Raw genomic sequence first — 22,045 nt, 5'->3', positions numbered from 1 at the left:
GAATCATTGTACTGGCTCTTTTAACAAATTCATTTTTCAGAAAAATGACAAACACACTTGAATAATCAGTTTTTTTAAAAAATACTATATATCTATTTGAAATGTTGCTTTCATGAAGAGGAGAGACAGAAATCTGCTATTTGCTAGCTCACTTCCTAAATGGCCGTATAGCTGGAGCTGAGCTTATCTAAAGCCAGGAGCAAGTGGCTTCTTCTGCATCTCTCACGTGGATGCAGGATCCCTACGCTACGAGTCTTCTTTCCTTCACTGCTTTCTCTGGCTATACGCAAAGAGCTGCATAGAACTGGAACAGCTGGGACATGAACCAGCACCCATAGGGATGCCAGCACCACAGGCCGAGGCTTTGCCTGATGTGTCACCATGCTGGCACCAAAATAACCAATTTTGAATTATTAAATCTTTAACCTTAAATGAGCATGCTTTTTGCACTTAACAAAGACATCAAGTAGTCATGCACACTGAAGCATGTGATTATCTTGAAGAAAATTATTTGTGTAGTTTGTATTATGGGGTTATTTTACGAAACACTATATATATATATTTTTTTGAAACTGTTAACTGACAACTGCCTCTTAGGCCTTAGTACTTCTCAGGTTGTTTTCTCAAAGTTAAGTCTGTACAACTTGTGAAGAACTGTCCACTTTCAGATAGCTATACATACTCTTTGAATTGCATTTTAACATTCAACAATGAAAGCAGCGAAACCTTGGTTGCATTAAGTATAAATTGTGATGGCTCACTGTTGTTTTTTGAAAGGATTCTTTTGAAAGGCAGAGGTGCAGCGAGGGAGAGGCAGAGGGACAAAGATAAGAGTCTTATATCCACTAGTTCACTGCCCAGGTGGCTGCTCCAGCCCATGCCAGGCTGAAGCCAGCTGTCAGAGTATCCTCTGGGTCTCCCACAATGGTGCAGGGGCCCAAGCACTTGGACCATCCTCTGCCACTTGCCCAGGATCTGGTCAGAAGTAGAACATCCAGAACTTAACTGCTGCCTCCATGGGACACCTGCATGCCCATCAAACACTAAGTTTATAAGCAAATTCCCTCAACTTTCCTCAAATTTTGAAAACTATTCATCAACTTAAAAGTTATATGCTCAAATAATCATTATTTAACCACCCTGAGGGGAAAAAAAAAAAGAAAAATACAACAATAGAAAATATAAAGACAAGATACCTGCTAGCATTACTTGTGGAAGTGTATGCATTACTGGACGTGGCCGCAGAGCTGAAAACACTGTCGAGCTCCGCCAGGGCTGCATACTTGTCTGAAGACGCACTAGGCTGACTGGGCACTGAGACCACAGCCCCAACCGGAGCCTGACTTGTGCTCCCAAAGCCACTCCCCTGGTCACCACCTGGGAACAGAGAGCAAAGCATAAATTTAAATGAATACAGATAAATGTACAACTGATGTGTAGCTAAAATAACCCAATGGATGAGACCTCCTGAATCTTAGTCTAATAACTCAAATAATACTGTTTAAGATTATTAGTTGCTCTACATACCTCTAGGGTAGATAGAACACTGTTTCAATTAACAGCTAAGACTGTGACCAATAACATACCAAAGTAATTCAAAACACGAGATCTCACTCAAGTCAACATATAAATCCAAAAATACTGGATGTAATGTGAATAACACATCAGTACCATTTTCCCAGTTTTCAAAAATAACTCAGCATTTCCAGGCATTGTACACGAAGCACTGTTCCAAATGCCCGACATATATACACAGAATGCAGCCGCATGCCTTCAGTCTCGCTATGCAGACACAAGGCTGCACAACGCAGTCTACACCGGATGCCTGATGCAGGCCACTGCCTTCTGTAGAGACACATTACAGACCTGAAAACCAAGACTGAATATAAAATGGTTTTAGAAAAATGTACTATGAAATATAGAGAATATTTCAAAACGAATATATTATAAGTAGTACCAAATTAACCTAGTTAGCTGTAGTGATAGTCTTTAGTCTCCCCTATGGCGATTAAAAACAGGCTTTCCAGGAAAAAACAATTTCCTCAATTATATTTTTTAAATTGTTTTTTTAAAAAATTAGTTTTTGTCATCAATTTTGAAGCACAAATTGAGGGCACCATTTAGTATATGTGCTGCCCAAGTGAGCACAGAGGGCACCATTTAATATAAAATATGTGTTGTTTTATTTAAAGGGTGGTACCTTGCCCAGCACTGAAGATGTTGTCTAAATTAGCAAGGGCCGCGTATTTGTCTGCTGTCGGCAAACTAGCTTTGTGTGCTGAAACTTTACTAACAGCTGAAGCTGTCTGATGACTCTGCGAGGTGTTGAAGGCTCCAAAATCAGCACTGGAGGATTTGGGGAAGTTATCAAAATGAGCAAAATTAGCATTTACTGATCCAGCACTTCCACCTGTAACAGAATAAACAAAACACTTGAAATTTCCATACTTTTCCCAATACCTTTTGGTAGATGATACGATCATTTCTTCTTAAAGTAAGGGCTCAATAAACACTGAACATTTTCTATGATCATGTATTGAATCTTATAATCACAGATATTATTAAAATCAAAGACTGGTAAATGGCATTTAAATTTATTCACCTACACAGACTTCTTATCATTTTCCAAACTAGAATTTTAAAGGCCTGGGTAACATGAAAAAGGACATGATTCTGGATTTAATTATCTACTATGAAGTAAAGGATATAATTCAGAGCAGTAACACATGCTACCTCCAGATTCAGTTACTTTACAGAATATCCAGCTATTTGCAATTACTACAATGTTTACTAATTCTTTCTGTAAAGCTCTACAATTAAGATGTAAAATATCTTGCTAGTGGAATTCAAGCATTTTTAGCTTTGTGGTAACGTGTTTCAAACAAATGTTTAAGGTTTATTATTTTGATCCAGCATTTAAGTGAAACTAACACTTTTTAAAAGAGCTATTATTTATTTCTACCTAGTAATTTAATGGGAATATAACATCATATGTTTGGTATTGCCACAGATACCACATAGTTCAAGGCATATAAATCATAGTATAGAATAAAGCAATTTTTGACCTTGTAAAGCAAAATCAACTAAAGGACACTATGGCGTTTCTCCTACTATTCTGTTTCCTAGAGACCTTCTAAAGTACTAAAACAAGACTCAAGTCAGTATTTCTTCGTTGTTCTTGATTTTTACAATTGAGATACTAGTTCTCTATTCCTAAACCTCAGTATAAGCAATCAAACTAGGAAAAGAGATGTTTGATCAAATCTATTAAAACATCTGCATCATTATGGTGCCAACCCTGGAGAAGTAATATCTTAAACAGCTGGACTCCTGGCACCCACACGATAAGCCTGTACTAAGGTTCCAGATACCAGCTCCGATCTTGGCCACTGTGGGCATCTGGGGACTGCTTTTTGGAGTGGGAGTTGTCTCTACGCTTCTAAAACTTAAACAAACAAACAAAAAAAGGCATGAACATATATTTTAAAGTGACAGCAAAGTGCAGATATTATGAAAGCAGAAGCAGCAAACTATCACTGGGCACCTCAGTTTAGATATCCTAAATCCAACAGACAGAAAGCTTCTTTAAGGGATTAAATTCTGGTTGTTTCAACTGAAACCAAGAAACATGTGCTAACATTCAAAACATAATGTTGCACTACAAGCACCAAAGTACATATTAAACTTTCTAAATTTATACAATTTAATTTCAAATAATTAAAAACTGTATTGACTTTATTGTATAGTATTCTGCTCTTTCTAATTTCTCAAGGAGATGGCAAATCAAATCATTAAAATGTTAAAAAACTGTTATAAACACTCACAAAATACAACATACATATACAGATCAGTAAAAGAGCCTATGTGACAGCAAGACTTACTGTGGGTAGCCTGGAGAGGAAAAGCGGAAGTGAATTCACCAAAGCTGCAGCTAGATGAAAGCATTCTAAATGCTGGACAGCCAGACAGTACGTAAATGACGAAAGTTAAGGAAAAAAAAAAAAAGAAAATTGAAAGAAAAAACTTTCAGACATATGTACAGAGTTAAGAGTTGAAGGAAAAGTAATCAAGCAAAGATCTAAATAAGGTAGAGTAGCCACAGCCAAGTCCAATTTCTGCACAGAAAAGTATCTCCTCGTTTTATTAAGGGATTCTTAAATCATCTAGCTTTGATTCATTATGTTTAAAACTTTTTCTCGAACTAATTGTCCTGAAAATTAACATTTTTGGTTTCATGCAAGCGATTTGTTCCACTGATTCAGAGTCTAACAGCCTACATGTTTCCACCAGCCCAAGCAACTCTCTCTCAGTACTTTACTGCCTCTGTGCGAGGAAGATTCCTGTGCAGGAAGAGGAGGAAAGACAACTGACATGTCGGATCAGATGACATGACAAGGAGCTCAGAAAAACAAATGAACATACAAAAACAAATAATAATAAGCAGGTAAGCAGGTTTCCCCAGAGCTTTTTAAGAAACAACTACTTTAAACTCACAAAATTTCAGTCTAGAGTGTTTTCCAAGCAATACCTAAAGTACTCTGCTCTTTAAAGGAGACATTTAAGCATGACGCTGGAGAAGCTCTACCTGTAGTTTGGGGCTGAAAAGCAGAATGACTTGCTGTGGGGAAACCTCCAAAATTACTCGAACCACTAGACTGTCCAAATGCATCAAAGTTTGCAAAATCTGCATTTGCAGAATTCTGAGCTGTAAATGGTAAGGAACAACATATGTTAATGAATATGAAACTACAAATGAAAATACATGACAAATGAATTTAACATTTCTTATGGAAACTGTCGACAAATCACAACTCATTTTAAAGAAAATTCATTTAGACACCAGTCCCTAAACTCTGCCAGTATTGACCTCAATTACAATTTCCTGAAGGGCACCCAGAAATTTCCAAACACAATCTATGCTTTCTGAGTGATAGGAAGAATGGTACTATAAAAATGATTCTATTAACAAAGAAAACTGAATTGGGCCTGGCACAATGGCCTAGTGGCTAAAGTCCTCGCCTTGCACACATTGGGATCCCATATGGGAACCAGTTCATATTCTGGCTGCTCCACTTCCCCTCCAGCTCCCTGCTTGTGGCCTGGGAAAGCAGTGGAGGATGGCCCAAAGCCTTGGGAGCCTGCACCTGCGTGGGAGACCCAGAAGAAGATCCTGGCTCCTGTGGCCACTTAGGGAACAAATCAGCAGATGGAAGATCTCTCCATCTGTATCTCCTTATCTCTGTATATCTGCCTTTCCAATAAAAACAATTTTTTTCCTTAAAAATAAAAAAAACTGAAAGCATAAAATGTGAGTTAGAGAAAGCAATCTAAAAATTTCACTTACTTAAAATAACTAGCCATGTGATTCTGAATAAGTACCTGAGGCAATGATGCAGACATTTCTCAGTTTACAAGAACCTTGTATCAAAGGCATATAAAGGTGGGCAAAAAGCCTACTTTATAATGAAAGGCATCATCAAAACACTGAAGATATTTGCATGCTGCTAATTTTAAATTTGCAATCTATAATTTTAATCTTATAATAAAATTTAGGAACCAATAAAAACTAGTAGATACTGTAACAAAGTTGTACTTATAGTGGGTGGAAAAACAGATTTAGTTTCTCAACTAGTCCTTAATTGAGGCCTCAAATTTCCAGACTTCCTCAAAACTCTTTTCAAATTTTAAACAAGAAAAACAATTTAAGAAGTGTTATAAGCCAAAACAAATGATAAGAAATGGTGTATATGGGAAAGAAAATGCTAAGAGGCAGAATGTAAAGCACATCAAACAACACAGAAAGTTTCAATATCGTGAACACAGTAAAAAGCAGCTAATTTATATCATTTGCAGGTAATTCCACTTCCAGGAAGTTTCGTAGAGAAATTATCTTATGAGGCCAGGACCATGGCTCAACAGACCAATCCTTCACCTGCAAGCGTGAGCATCCTACATGAGCGCAAGTTTGTGTCCCTTCTGTTCCACTCCTGATCCAAATCCCTGCTAATGGTCTAGCAAGGCAGCAGAGGCTGGCCCAATTACTTGGGACCCAGTACTATGAGGGAGACCAGGAAGGAGCTCTTGGCTCCACTGACTTAGCTATGCCTGCTGCAGCCAATGGGAAGCGATCAGTGGAAAAAGATTTCCCTCGTACCTCTCTCTGTAACTTTACCTTTCAAATAAAAATAAATGCACCTTAAAAACAATCATGCACAGGCTACCGGATGCTCCACTTCCATCCAGCTCCCTGTTTATCACCTGGGAAAGTAGTGGAAGATGGCCCAAGTCCTTGGAATCCTGTTCCTGTGTGAGAGATTCAAAAGAAACTCCTGGCTGCAAATCAGCTCAAGTCCGGCCTTTGTGCCCATCTGGGGATTGAGCCAGTAGATGCAGTTTCTTTATCCCAGACTTTCCTTTCCTCTGTTAATCAGACTTTCAAATAAAAATAAATAATCTGTAAAAAAAATCTTTTGCAGGCTCCAAGCTCCAGGATCCCATTTGGATGCTGGTCTGTGTTCCAGCTGCTCCACTTCCCATCCAGTTTCCTGGTTATGACCATGGAAAGTGGTAGAGAAGGGCCCAACACCTTGAGAGCCAGCATCTGAATGGGAGATCAGGAGACAGCTTATGGCTCCTGTCTTCAGATCATCTCAGCTTTGACTGCTGCAGTCATTTGGGGAGTGAACCAGTGGATGAAAGATCTATTTCTTCTTCTGTCATTCTGCCTTTCCAATTAAAAATAAATAAATCTTCTAAAAATGTGTATTTTGCAAATGAGTATGGTTACACCTAAACACTAAACTGTTTTCTAAAATGGTAAAAACAAATTTAGAAAATCAACTGTTCACCAAAAACAGATCCCTTAAACAGCAAACATACCATGCAATATAAGGGCTGACACCGAAAAAAATCATGTAAAATGATACATAATCCCATTAAAACGTAATACCAAGGTAAATAAAACAAGTTAATAAACTTCAGATAGCTTTCATCTGTCAACTTTGTTATATCAAATATGACATTTTATTACATCAAATATGGCACTTCCAGAAGTGGATTTCAAATCAATACCATTCTCTTCTTATCTGTCAAGACTCTGTCAAGCTTTTGAAATGAATGCATATTCTATTTATAAACAAATCAAAGGAAGTTACTAAATAAAAAATCTTCGAATAAGAAAGCAACATTAATCTAGAAAGGAAAGCATAGATCATATTATATTAACCACTGTTCTTATATAAATCTGAAGGGACGTGACAGTAAGAAAGCAACTATATCTAAAATACGCTATTTCCCTTTACAAGTTGTCTTTGGCACTCTACTCCTTTGTTCTAGTATGTGGGTTGCTCTCATTCTCAAAAAAAATGTGTGTCACAAAAAACGTGTACTAGACACAAATGACAAAGATAGCAAATTTGTTGTACTAAACATCTTTTAATTTCATCTTTTCATGAACTTTCGAAGTACCCTTTTTTTTGGTGTAGCACACTAAGCCTCTGCCTGCAAGCACCAGCATCCCTTGTGGGTACTGGTCTGTGTCCCAGGTACTCCACTGCATGCTTATCCCTGAGAAAGTGGCAGAGGATGGGCTCAGGTTTTTGGGATCCTGAACCCAGGAGAGACTCAGAGGAAGTTTCTAGCTCCTGGCTTAGCTGTGCCCACTGTGGCCATTTGCAGATTGAATCAGTGGAAGAAAGATCTCTCTCTACCCCTGTGTCTCTCCCTCTCTCTATAAACCTGCCTTTCAAATAAAAATACATAAATCTTTAAAAATGTAAATGGCATGCTTTCTGAATACCTTTCATTCAAAAATTCAATAATTTCCAGAAAATAAAAATAATGAAAGGTAATTTTTAAGAATTTCTTCAAATATATTCCGGAAAATAGCTACACAAAATTAACAAATGTAATAAAAAATGTGATTAAGATTATAGTTACCATACAATGCTGCTAAGAATACAGTGAGCAAGTGCAGTTCGTGAAAAGGGACTGTGGGTTAACAATCGGGAGACTTCATCCTAACTGCATACATAGCCTTTATAGCACCTCATGGCTTCCTATCAGCTTTTTCACTAACAATTGTTATTGCATAATTTCTGAGATAAAAGAAAGAAGCTCTTTACAATCTTTCACATACTAGACTGAAAAGTCTAGTAAAGACAAAGTTCTACCACAAACATATATAACTAGACAGTGCAAAAACAGAACACGCGTAGGAAGTTCCAGTTTACTGTGCACTATATTCCAAAATGCAAGTTTTTGCTTTTTTGAACAACTTAGTCATTCATTCATTTATTTTTATATGAAAGGCAGATTTTATAGAGAGGAGAGACAGAGGAATCTTCCATGTCTCCCCAAGGGCTAATCACCGCTAATAGCCAGGGAGCTGGCCCAGGTCTCTCCCCTGGGCCCAGGGTCCCAAGGACTTGGCCACCCTCGGCATCTTCCCCATGTGACAAGCAGGGAACGGGATCAGAAGTGACGTAGCCAGGAATCAAACCAGATCCAACAGGGGATGCTGGCACTGCAGCCTGAGGATAAGCTTGCTGAGCCACCATGCCAGCACTTAAAGCAAATCAGGTCAGAGGCTGGTATTTGTGGCTCAGGTAAAGCTGCTGCTGGGACAAGCATCCCACAGTGGTAACAGTCTGGGTCTCCGGTGCTCTACTTGTAATCCAGCTCTCTGCTAAAAGGAAAAAGGAGCAGAGGATAGCCCAGTGATCGCACCCCTGTAACCAAGCGGGAGGCCCTGCAGAGGCACCTGGCTTCAGCCTGCTCAGCACTGACAGCCACAGTCACTTGGACAGGGAACAAGCAGGTAAAAGACTTCTGTGCCTGCCTTCCCTACTCTCATTACGAAGAGAGAGAAGACAAATGAGGTTCACAGCACATGCTTTCCTATTACTCAAGCCCACTTTTAAATCATATTTTCTTGGTGTTTTCCACACAGAATCTCAAACACTTTAATGAAACACAATCGATGAAAACGAGGGGCTTTCAATTTTTTTTTATCAGTTTTCATTTCTAGTTACTGAATATAATCACCATCTCCAAGGACTGTTGTTAGTAAAATTAAGGATCTGCAAAATTAAAAATGTATTAGTGCTTAATTTAAACACAAATAAACCCATTAATTAAAAAAGGACTATCTTGGCATTCAAGTAAATTCTACAAACTTTAAGGAATTTAATCTAACCCATTTTGAGATACCTTTGTTAATATCTAAAGATTATAAGAGAATAAAAATGACAGTGCAATTCCTTTTGTGAAACACAGGCATACACATACACTTCAAGGTCTATATTACATGCACATCTATATATACATATACATACATGTCTATGTTGGGGGAAAGAAATGAGAGACAGAAAAGAATGCATTAAGCCTTCCAGGTGAGTTATCTCATTTGAACTTTACTACTTAGGTAAACAAAACTAATTTATAGGGCCTGGCGCTGAGGCGTAAGGCTAAAGTCCTCGCCTTGAACCCGCCGGGATCCCATATGGTAAATCAAAGACTGTATGTAAAGAATTTTACCAAAAGAGTTATCTCTTCGGTACCCAGTCTAAGGCTGTTTCTATCCCACAGATGGGGAACAAAAATAAAGTGAGATATAACAAATATGTAATATAAGAAGCAATGATGACACTAAGGGAACATGGGCATAAAGGGGCATCACCACGTATCAGTTAAGGATGAAACAATTTTTTCTCTTGAACTGGAAAGAACAAAAGCATGCCACATGGATGCTCAGCCCTGTGGAACAACCATCTATGTTGGCACACACAAGATCTCTGGCTAGCACCAGGCCTGGTTGGGGAAGAAGGGGACGCTACAGCTGGGTTGGCGTTGCCACTGGTGAGCGTGAGAGTTGGAACGGCAGCAGCAGGCTGGGCTGGACATGGCTACAGTCTCCCTCAGAACAGTTGTGCACTGGGTCTGGGGAGTGCCAGACTGGGTCAGACTCCAGCATCCACTGGTATTTGTGAGAGCCAGGGTGAATGTAGAACAGGCTGGGCTAAGTTTCGACTCCTGTTGAGCCAAGTGAGAGCTGTGTCTGGGTGTGGACCAGGTGTGGTTGGGATGCAGCACCCAACAGTGAGAATCAGAATGGGTGCGGCCCTATTTGGTAAGGACACTGTCCTACCGAGACAGGAGGTGGACAAAATTAACCTGGACCAAGGACCCACTGGTGTGCACAACAACTGCCACTGGGAGGAGAGCCAATAGAGGAACTAGGGAAACTGTTCTGTCAGGATGCAGCCCTTGCAGACGAGTGCAGGAACCATAGCAAAAGGAGCAGCTCAGAGCAGCTCAGAGCAGGCCAGAGCAGGCCAGAGCAGGCCAGAGCAGGCCAGGCTCCACTACCTGGCAGCACACACGTGGGTCAGGTCATGGGGCAGGCCTGTTCCAGCCCTGGCCATTACAACCAGCCGGGGCTGGAGCCAGAGGACAGCAATGCTGTTTCTCCTCTCTGCTGCTGCTGCTACATTCAAATAAACAAATAAGTCTTAAGAAACAAAAACTGCCACAGACTAAGCTAAATCTTTAATTAAAAAAAATTAAAAGTTCACATAATTAAGAGGGATGCATGATTAGGGTGGGGAGGGATGAGGTGTGGAGGAACTGGGTTAGCTAAATGTTTCAGTTCTTTTTGCTTCTTTTTATTCCTCCTGTGTGTTTGGGGGACAGGGGCACATGGACAGGGGACAGACTGCTCCTTGCTGTCAAACTATATCAGTGCCCAGGGAGAGTGGGGAGATAATCATTTGATGTCACCTTAGAGATCCCAAAATGAGGAAGAATGCTCCTAGGCATGGCTGAAGCAGTCTTGATAGCTCTGAGACATTGTCAGCATCATTGCACCCAGCTGAGAAAATGTGTTTAGGGTTCACTGTCTGATTGGGTCTACTTTGGTGTATCCACCAACTAAACACTTGCTGTAAAGTCTGGTCTGGAGAGCTGAGGCTAAAAAAGGTTTTAAGACAAATATTTGAGAAGGAATATAATTTTTTATAATGGATCCAGGTCTTAAACACCAATAGCAAACATTGGAAAAAAAAAACTAATATATACATATACACACAAAATCCAAAATTTTGCTCCTGTTAAACCCTATGGAGTAACGCCCTAGTCACCCTCTTCACCAATGCATACACAACAAAGGCCTATAACTGACTGAGTTATCTGAATCCAGGGCACAACAGTGGCACAAACTATCGATTTCAACAGGACAATTTGGAGAGGAAAAGAGGCGGAAGAAGCTGCAGACAAGTATTCTACTTTTCTGCTGAAAGAAATCTAATCCACATCTCACAGTAACGATGCTCTTATGTGACCAAAAGCACCACAGTTTGCTCCATATTAAGTTTGAACAGTTATAAATGACCGTTTACTCTCAACTGAACATGTTCATTGATATTTAAATTCAATCAAGTATGGATGTTTCCTGGGGTTTTGTAAAGATCCTGGGCAAAAGGTGCCAGGAAAAACACTCACCTGCATGACTATTGAAATGTGCAAAGTTAGCAAAATTGGCGGTAGCTGCTGACTGAGGGGCTGGGGCAGCAAAGATGTCTGATCCAAGGTCACTCAAAAGGTCAAACTGCTTCTTTTCTTGTTGCTGTCCTTGAGAGCGACCTACAACTGGAGACTAAAAGCCAAATATTAGATACATAACTTTACATGAAACCAGCTCCAATTTATCAACCTTAAAGCATATATGGAAGTTACAGTATGCTGACTTAATTCCTCTCTCCATTTTTATACTATGAAAATAAGAGTTATCACATGTGCTAGAATGCATTATTTGATGGGGTAGGGTTTAACCCACACCACAAACCTTAAAACCATTCTTAACACCAGCAGTTGTGATGTGTAACCAATGTTAGCGTTCCATCAACTATACTGAAGTGCACAAGCACAAACTGCAGGCACCAACTAGGGAAAAAAGCCAGTCTTCAGTTTTTTAGAATATGATGCAAAGCCACTTTAGTTTCAACAACATGCTCCATAATCAAACATGTAGGAAAACCCCCTTGCTTAACCTTTCCTATGTCAAGCTTCTATGTCACAGAAGCTATTAACTCATATTCACCAGATTCATGTCTTACTAATTTTGTGCATTGTAAACAATTATAGCAACATACTGCCTTGACAAAACCACAAAGAAATTCATTAGTGGTAAGAGCAAAATTATATTCTACTTAACTAATAATGCTTGAGTTATTACAAACCATCAGTACACAATGCTACTGGCATTCTGAAAGAATGCTTAAAGGATTCTCAACCCTTGGTCATCATGAAGAGGTCTCCACGAAGTCTCACACCACCCACCTGACTAGGTGTGCCTTTATTTAAGTGCAGTGCTGGTGCAGAGTCTCCGAGGAGCGACTTCAGCGGTTTGACCTCCGGTGTGCTGCTGGTGCTGCTAGCAGAGGAGCCGGAAATAGACGCATGAACAGATGCCACCACTTTGGCTTGTTCTGGCGGGACATACCTGAAACATGTGAAAATTACAACAGGTTGCTAACTAAGAAAAATGTAAATCCGACACTTAAAACGATAAGCTAATTAGATCCCTATAAAATGGTTTCAACATTTTAATCTTATTTGAAAATTCTTTCACTTAGGATTGATAGTTTAAAGCTATGCTTAACTGAAATATTCAGATCAAGACTAATGAAGAGTAAACACAGAACTTATTTCAATTATTTATCATTTTAAGATTACACAAATCACTTTTTAAAAACAGAAAACCTATCATTAATAACCATAAACTATTTAAGACTATAAATTATGAAAACTAAAATGTCTTTATAGATCATAAAATAATTGTAGAAACACGAACAGGTAGATTAAACACTCTATTTCAGTTAACAGGATAAACATAAAGGTCTATTACAAATCTGCAACTTCAATAACCCATTTTAAATAGAGAAGTCCACACATACAAGGCAATACAAACAAATGTAGCTATCTATAACCATGGTGGGATGCACCTTTCAGCTGAGTGCAAACGCTACCAACTTTCTGCCGCCGACTACCAGCTAGACCATTACCAACATGCTCTGTGCCCCAGAAGTGCCGCTCTCAGAAATCCACCTCCAGGATTTAAGTGCACAATGAACAGGCATATACAATGTCAACACGATACTTTACATAATACTAAAACTGGGAAACAAACCACTTAGCAGGAGGAAAATATTTAATTCATGCTACTAATCTCATAATGCTTTACAAAATCGTATCACTTTAACATGAAAAGATGTCTGAACACCTTCATATTTTTCAGGCTTGATATCAGTCACATTAATATGGGATATGCAGAGAGTAAAGAAAGTGCAGTATGAATACACGCCTAAATGTCAACAGCAACGCTAACCCAAGTGCTAGAATCCAGACGAGGTCGGGCACGTTCAGGGTGGTATGGCCGTAGACAAGCACTAGAATTCAAATGTGGGCTTTTGCCCTTCCCCACCTCCTGCACCTCAGACCCAAGAAGGTGAAGGAAATTGGGAAGCAATAATTTAGGAGCACCCATTTCAGAGTTCAATCACAGTTCCACCACTCAAAGACTATGAGAAAATTAAATTATTATTATTATTATTATTGCTGGAGATATGATTGCTATGAGCTTGAAACCACCTCACATTTTTAAAGCACTTAGAACAATTCATGGAACAGGCGCTAGCATAAGTGTAAACTATTATTAAATCATGTAATAATTACAAAAAAATAAAACTACTTTAAGCAAAAGGGAGAGAAAAAACATGAGCTAGGAAATGATTTTGAAAACTAGTCAAAAGACCAATTTCCAAATCCCTTTGCAAAACGAATGCCTACAGTACCCCACAAATGCAGTATTTCTGCTGCATTTGAAAATGCCTGCATCTTTTTTTAAGCTCTTCTAATTAATCTAGACCATGTTACTGGTAGGCAGATGCACTGTGTACAAATCTACAAGTCTGGGCTTCTTATTTGATGTTTACCCTCATCTATCCCACCACTCCACGTGCAGGAAGAAAAAAATAATATGAATTACAATTATTTAAGATTTGTTTTCAGTAATTTAAGGTTACAATTTGGAAGAATATTGTAAGACCTCAGCTAAACCCTAACTATGCTAACCTTAGTTGATGAAAGTAACACTGATGACAAGTATAAAAATTAAGTTCTGCAGGAAGTCTTAGCTAGGGTGAATAACTACTAAAAATGAAAATGATAAAAAGATAGTACATCTTACATTTTAAAACATTACTTGTGCCACATTTTAAATATCACCTATATTCTAATATTTTCTCATTTCCTGAACTAAAATTTTGTTGCTCCCTTTTTAATCTTTAATCTGCAGCCCTACCTAATGTATCTAGCACAGCTGAACAGTCCTGGCCAATCCTGACATAAATAGTATCTACTGCTCCAACAAAGCCACAGCCCAGTGTCCCTCAGGACAACGGGCTCCGAAGGGCTCTCTTTCTGGGTTAAAACACCATTTCCTCAGGGAAATAAGCAGCAGGCACTGCCCCATTAACTTTTTTGTGACCCTTCTCTACCTTAACCTACCAAGAAAAATAGTAATTATTAATAAAGCCTCCAAGGAATTGCATTAGCCACAGTTACTGAGTCTTAAATCGTGCTGACATAGTGAACAGTGATGAACTCTGGGTAGTTCACTGCAGACCCTGCCAGGCTGGGAAGCACACACTACTAACAAATACAACCCATCAGAGCTGCTGCTTAATTTAGTACCAATGAATTTTTAAAAAAGGAACATAAGTATTCTCTTCACCAGCTAGTAAACTGACTTCTTGGGTGGAAAGCAAGGAATATTACGAATGACGACATTGTGCAAGATGCAATTAAGTGATCTTAAGAAAAAGTTTAGAGAAGTGAACGGGTCTTGGGAAGCTTGTGAAAAGGATGGGAGACTTGCCAATCATGAGCTCAAAGCAAACAGAGGTCTGCCTCCCCCACCGGCCTATCCCACTTACCACCTCCTACCTACGTTCCCGCCTTTTACTGCCTGCTTTATAGTCTACTTTCTTTCCCGTATCATGTCAATCATGTCTGCTCAACCTCACCCATAATTAATGCAATTAGGGGAGCCTTTATTCTAAAAAACAAACAAAACATTATTCACTCACCATCTTTTCTTTTCATATTTTTCTTGTAGAAACTCTTTCACTTTTTGTGGATCCCTGAAGTCTGGAATTGCTGAAGATCTATCATCAAATAATCCTAGCCAAATCTGTTTACAGACCTTGGGAAAGAATATAAAGGAAAAAAAAACTGTTAAATTCATCTTCACCTACTGAACTTTTTAAGGGAAAAAAGCTAACTCATTTCGTAATTTTACTGGCATTGCTTTCAATAAGGTTATTTCTTATTGTAAGAAATGAAGCGAGGCTGCTGCAATGGCTCAACTTGCTGATCCTCTTCCTGCAAGAGCCAGCCTCCCATGTGGGCGCTGGTTTTTGTCCTGGCTGCTCCACTTTCCTTCCAGCTCCCTGTTTGGGCCTGAGAAAGCAGTCGAGGATGACCCAAAGCCCTGGGACCCTGCACCAGTGTGGGAGACCTGGAAGAGGCTCCTGTCTCCTGGCTTTGCATTGGCTCAGCTCCCATTTGGAGAGTGAACCAGTGGAGGGAAGATCTCTCTCTGTTTCTCTCTGTAAAATCTGCACTGACAATAAAAATAAATAAATCTTAAAACAAAAAGAGAAATGAAGAAGCTAAGCTTACTTTATCACTGCAGAATGAATTAAAACTTATTAATAGAATCACAGGGGCTTGAAAAATCAAAGAGAATCTGTGAGGAGCAAGAGGTGTTTTGCATTTGACATGATCATAATGTATAAACCATTAGTAAATCAAAAAACTGGTATAACCACAAACACAAAAGACTGGACCAGTAGTGATTTTATAAACCATTTTAACAAGCTTAACTATCAGCCATTAAGAACAAAAAGCAAAACTTGTTGTTAAAGTACAATAAACAAAGATACGAAAGGTAAAAACAAGACACTACAACTCCAGCTTTTCAGCTCCCTCCTATGCCTTCTGCCCAACGCACACAAAGTGAGAATCTGAGCAAGTAACTAATATTCAGAAAAACAATACAAAACCTGGGGCAAAAAGAAAAAAGTGATAAAGAGGATGCCAATAAAATTAAAAACTAAATTATTCAAAGAATTTAAAAGAAAAAAATTGAAAAGGCAGGCTACTAACTGATATAAAGCATTTGCAGAATGAAAAACACCTTTCAAAAACTTAAATATTTTTAACATATCATAATAACTTGAAACAACTTCAAAATATTTTTTAAAAAAACTCCTACAGTTTAATTATTAAGAGTTAAATACATTTTTAAAAGAAGGGGAAATGATTTGAACAGAAATTTAAGATATGCAGATGCCAAATAGGCACCCAATATCACTAGTCATGCAGAATATGAAAATTAAAACAGCACTGGGAGCCCAGGACATCCACATCCACAGAGCACAGGAAAGACACAGCCTAACTAGATTACACGTTTGTGAGAATGTAAAATGGAATCGCTATGAAAAACATCTGCCAGTTTTCAAAAAAAAAACAAGCACACAACTAGCACACACCCAATGATTCCACTTCCTGCACATGCTTACAGAAAGTTGTACACAATACTTAAAACAGCTTTCTTGGCAATAACCAAATTGGAAATAATCTGAATGTCCATAAATAACAAAATACACACATTTTGGATAGCAAAAATGGGATGCAATAAAAGGAACAAATTAGTGTCAAAGAAAAAGTATAAAAAAACTCAAGATGAGCACAACAACTGATACCATATGCTTTAAATCACTTAAACTTTATCTGTAGCCAAGAAGACAACAAAGCAGATTAGCAGATTCATCACAAGGAGCAGAAGGGTACTTGAAAAATGGTGGAAGCATGCTACTACACACGTCACAACTCAGAGAACTGTACATTGCTATAAATTATTACAATCAATGAATCTTTCCTCAGTAAAGCTCTAAAACACAAGTTCCCAGGTTTCCAAAACTATATTCATTTAAATAACCAATTATGCCATGTGAAAAGCATACAGTATCTAGTTTCAAAAAAAGCATGACAAACATCTCATTAATCAAAGGTAAAACATCTTACCCACTCACTGAACTGGGTAAGGGAGAAATAAGCAAAATGAGGAAGAATAGAAAAAAGGATTCACTCTTTTTTTCCCCTCTCCTATCCTGCCCTCAAACATGTTTCAAAATATTACTTGCGATTCCCTCTTGACCAGGCATTCCAAAGTCACTCAAGCAGTAAGAGCTGATACAAGCGAACATCATCACACCCCAGCACATTTGTCTCACAGGCTGAGATTTATAGAGATCAGGCTGGACCGGGTAACCTACAGTTGGAACTCTGTAAACCTTACACTGGGGGAGCCAGTGGCACAGCAGTAAAGGCACCTCTGGGAACATCCACACTCCATTAGGACAGCCTGGGGCCAACTCTGCACACTGCTCTCTGTCTCTTGGTCATGCACACATGTGACAACCCCAGGACCACCCTCGTGGAGACAGACTCAGTGCTGGCTTCCACCTACTCAGACCAAGCTGGAAGGGGGCTCTGTCACCCTTCCTCCTGTCTCAACCTTTCCCATATATGGAAAATAAACATTATAGTAATTATTCTGTATTACTATATGTCACTCTATATTCTAATATTTTCTCATCTAATGTTCTCTTGAACTAATAAACATGCAAAACCCCCTAAATGAGAAAACAAAGGACATGACAGTCATTTGCCCTAAGTCAATTAACTATAATTAACAGAATTAGTTTAAGACAATTGGTAAGATTTAATCTTTACATTCTAAAACTCCTACAGCTATTATATATGATTTTTAAAACACAAAAGGATGGTCTTAGCGGGGAATCTAAGCTAGGTTAAGAAAAAAATGAAAACCTAATGAGGGTGATGGAAAAAACAGAGGTTTAACAGAAAAGAGGAACATAGGTCCTGACAGCTGCTCCAGAACGATTGGAACGGCCTGAAGGTCAGGAGCCTGGCACACTGCTTAAGCTGAAGCATCCCATGAGCGCTGGCCAGGCCATAGGCAGGGAGCAGGATGGAAAGTGGAGCAAGTGGGACACAAACTGGCACCCATATGCGGTGCTGGGGCTGAAGGTGGAGGAGTAGCCTACTAAGCCACAAGACTGGTCCCAAAATAAATCATCTGAAAAGAAAAGGAAGAAAAATGGGCTTGGAAGACAGCATTAGTTGGGGATTGGGGATGTCAGAGAATGTGAGTTTTGATACAGAAATCTAAGGTGATACGTGAATAAAATAATGGCTGCAACGAGAACTCACAGAACCATGTGCACTATCCATGTAGAAACTAAGATTTCACATGTTATTAACATTAGTGCAAATGGCATTAAATAGTGTGCTAAAACCCAAAATGAAAAAGGGACTGACTGGTATGACTCCAACCAGAAAACACATCAAGTAATAAAATGTATTCACAGGACAAGGGGGAAGGACAGAGTAGGAGACTAGAAAGAGTGCGAAGCAATCAAGTATTAGAGGCCAAGGGCTGAACCAATGGATACAGGCTAGCTTGATGGTGTCATTGGAGGAAGTAATCAGCAGTTCTAAGTACAGACTAACGTGGTGGCTACAGCGGTTACAAGTCTGGGCTAGAAAATCAGACTGCCTAAGTCTGAATTCCAACTGTAATCCACCTGACACAGGTAAGCTACTTCGTTTTTCTTCATCTGTAAAAGGCAAATAATGTGTTTGGTATTGAGAATAGGAATATACAGTAACCTTCAAATAGTTCTAACATTAGGTATGGTCTTGTAAGTGATTTGCAGTGGTAGATTATGGAGTAATGAAATTAAGTAAAAACTGCAGAGATCTGCCTTCAAAACAAAGGTGATCCTAGGCCCAGTGCAGTGGCATGGCACATGACATCCTCCGCCTGCTAGCCAGCATCTCATGAGCTCCAGTTTGTGACCTGGCTGCTCTAGTTCTAATCCAGCTAACTGCTTACAGCCTGAGAGACAGCAGGTGATGGTCCAGTCCTTAGGACCCTGTACCCATTTTGAATATCCAGAAGCTCCTGGCTTTGGATCAACTCAGGTTTGGTTGTTGCAGCCATTTAGGGGAGTAAATCAGCAGATGAAAGATCTTTCCTTCTCTTTATAACTCTGACTTAAAGATAAAAACAAATATACCTGAAATGAGAAAAAGGAAAGGAAAGGAAAAGAAAAAGGAAAAAGAACAGAAAAAGAAAATGAAAAAGAAAAAGTGATCATGACAGAGTAAGCTCCCACTCCTGACACCCTGTGGTACATTTACAGGACAGCCGTTTATACTGGAATCATTGAGCATGTTTCATTTAGGACTTTCTCATACTTTCAACACCTTTTCCTAAAGTTTTTCAATTTTATGATACAATTCCATAGGATTTTCCTTGCCCTCTCCCAAAATTGCTCCCCCCACACTGATTTCCCCTATATTATTACAACAGTATAGACCTTCATAAACAGTCCTAAGTCCTTCATTCTGCTATTTAAGTGTATCCTCACATCAAGGGTATAAACAACGGCAGAGTTGAGCATCCTACTGTCAAGACATATTGAACAGTTTCATCAGGAGTCCATCCTAGATATGGAAGTATAGATGTACACTGTACCACATCCTTACATCTGAGTATGATAGTCTGCTACAGTTACTACACATTCCCTTAAATGAAAAGCCATAAAACAAAATCAGCAATACGTGAACAAAATAATGGCTGCAATGAGAACTCACAGAACCATGTGCACTATCCATGTAGAAACTAAGATTTCACATGTTATTAACATTAGTGCAAGTGGCATTAAATAGTGTGCTAAAATCCAAAATGAAAAAGGGACTGACTGCTTGGAGTCATACACATCAACAACCTTCTCGGAGAAAATGACCTATGAGCCAATTAAGAATTAAGTTAGCAACAGAAACTGTTCTGAAAAAGTGAAAATAAAAACATCAAAACCCACGAGTTGCAGGAAAAATTGTATTGAAAGTGCTATTGATCTTATATTTTGCATGGAGAGAGAATATATAATATCTGTCCTTCTGGGATTGACATATCACTGAGTAAAATGATCTCTAGTTAGGACCATTTGGTTGCAAATGGTAGAATTTCATTATTTTGAATGGCTGAGTATTATTCAATGGAGATGTACCATAGTTTCTTTATCCACTCCTTTTTTTTTTTTTAAAGATTTATTTATTTATTGGAAAGTCAGATATAGAGAGAGCAGGACAGACAGAGAGGAAGATCTTCCATCTGATGATTCCACTCCCCAAGTGAGCGCAATGGCAGATGCTATGCCGATCAGAAGCCAGGAGCCAGGAACTTCTTCCAGGTCTCCCACGCGGGTGCAGGGTCCCAAGGATTTGGGCCATCCTCGACTGCTTTCCCAGGCCACAAGCAGGGAGCTGGATGTGAAGTGGAGCTGCCAGGATTAGAGCCAGCGCCCATATGGGATCCCGGGGCGTTCAAGGCAAGGACTTTAGCTGCTAGGCCACGCTGCCGGGCCCATCCCTCTTCTTTTGACGGACATCTGGGTTGTTTCCGTGTCTTTGCTATTGTAGATTGTGCTGCTGTAAATATAGGATTACAGATTTGTTTCGCATATGCAGATCTCATTTCCAGCACTAGGATAACTGGGTCATATAGCAGGTCTATTTTCAGTTCTCTTAAAATTTTTTTTTAATATTTATTTATTTATTTATCATTTTATGATACAGTTCCATAGGTTCGTGGGATTTTCCTTACCCCCTCTCCAAACCCCCCTCACCTAGTTCCTCTATATCATTACTAAAGTATAGTTCTTCACACACAGTCATATGTCCATCATTGCAGGCATGGACAATGGCAGAGAGTCCAGCATCCTACTGTCAAGATACAGTAAACAGTTTCATTGTAAGTCCATCCTTGTCTGGAAGTAGAGATGTATACTGCATTGTATCCCTTTTATCTGAAATGCAGAGCTACAGAGACAAAAGGAGAGATAAAGAAAAATAGCCGCTCCTGGTTCCTGACTTCAGCTTGGCCCAGCTCTGGCCCCACCTGCTGATTCACTCCTCAAGTGGGTACAGCAGCCATAGCTGGGCAGGTCTTAAACCACAGGCTAGGCGCTCCCTCCAGGTCTCCTACTTGGAGGCAGAGACTACTTCTGCTTTCCCAGGCAGATTACGGAGCTGGATTGGAAGCGGAATAGCCAGGATTTGAACTGGTGCCTACACGAGATTCCAGTACCACAAATGGAGGCTTATCCTACTGTGCCATGGTGCCAGCCCTCATTTAAAGCTCTGTATTAACCACAAAGCTTAAACCAAAGAACTGTGCTATAGCCAGTATTCAACTAACAAATCTGTAATTCACAAAACTGGATCTTGTGGAAAATTAAAAATTAAATCACAATAGCCAACAGAATAAACTTATAAAGTTAACAAAGTAATATTTTCCTTACTCTAGCACCAATAATTGACTTGTTCAGAATTCAGACAATCTCTAAGCCCCTGTACATTCACATCCCCCTGGAATTCAGACATCGTTTTTGCCCCGACTCCCCTTCACAGAGATGGAGAAGGGATGACTCTCTCCTCCTGCACATAAGCACATACAGAAAGTACAGGAATAACGGGAGCTGAAGAGCAGATATCCTACCCACCTTTCAGAAGCAGAAAGACTATACACAGGTTCCTAATTACAGAGACCTACACAAAATCTAGGCATTCAAAGAAGAAACAAAGCAGAGAAAGTTAACAATCAGAAAATGGATTATTATATATGGATTATCAAGGACACCATTAACATTTCTTACTTTCACCAAGCCTGTAATGGCACGACTATGCTAACAGCCAGGAGCTGAAAGGTATTTCTCATGGAGAACAACTCATAAACTGAATGGCATGTGGAGAATCACAAATATGTTCTATGTAAGAGACTGCATTCTCTTACATTTACATCCATCTTGTTTGGATGATGTGATGGGGC

At 39.3% G+C, this 22,045-nt stretch overlaps 1 protein-coding gene across 12 annotated transcripts in view; it reads right to left on the bottom strand.

Moving 5' to 3' along the window:
• The window catches only part of AGFG1 (ArfGAP with FG repeats 1), a 74,837-nt gene that overhangs the window by 28,147 nt on the left and 24,645 nt on the right, over positions 1-22,045 (bottom strand). For 5 of the 12 annotated variants that reach the window (XM_040982839.1, XM_040982840.1, XM_040982844.1 and 2 more), the window contains exons 3-8: positions 15,147-15,262; positions 12,337-12,499; positions 11,500-11,653; positions 4,586-4,705; positions 2,201-2,410; positions 1,197-1,377 (exon numbers count right to left, since the gene is read on the bottom strand). In XM_040982839.1, coding sequence (XP_040838773.1) covers positions 1,197-1,377; positions 2,201-2,410; positions 4,586-4,705; positions 11,500-11,653; positions 12,337-12,499; positions 15,147-15,262 — 944 coding nt within the window. Of the gene's footprint in view, positions 1-1,196; positions 1,378-2,200; positions 2,411-3,881; positions 3,954-4,585; positions 4,706-11,499; positions 11,654-12,336; positions 12,500-15,146; positions 15,263-22,045 lie in introns of all 12 variants that reach the window. The other 7 variants (XM_040982837.1, XM_040982834.1, XM_040982835.1 and 4 more) reach the window with 3 other exon arrangements.

The sequence above is a fragment of the Ochotona curzoniae genome, unplaced genomic scaffold (genome assembly GCF_017591425.1).
Source record: "Ochotona curzoniae isolate NIBS_2020 unplaced genomic scaffold, NIBS_Ocur_1.0 contig_3643, whole genome shotgun sequence".
Classification (NCBI taxonomy): Eukaryota; Metazoa; Chordata; class Mammalia; order Lagomorpha; family Ochotonidae; genus Ochotona; species Ochotona curzoniae.
The sequence above is the reverse complement of the archived record's forward strand: the minus strand, read 5'-3'. Positions and strand labels throughout refer to the sequence as shown.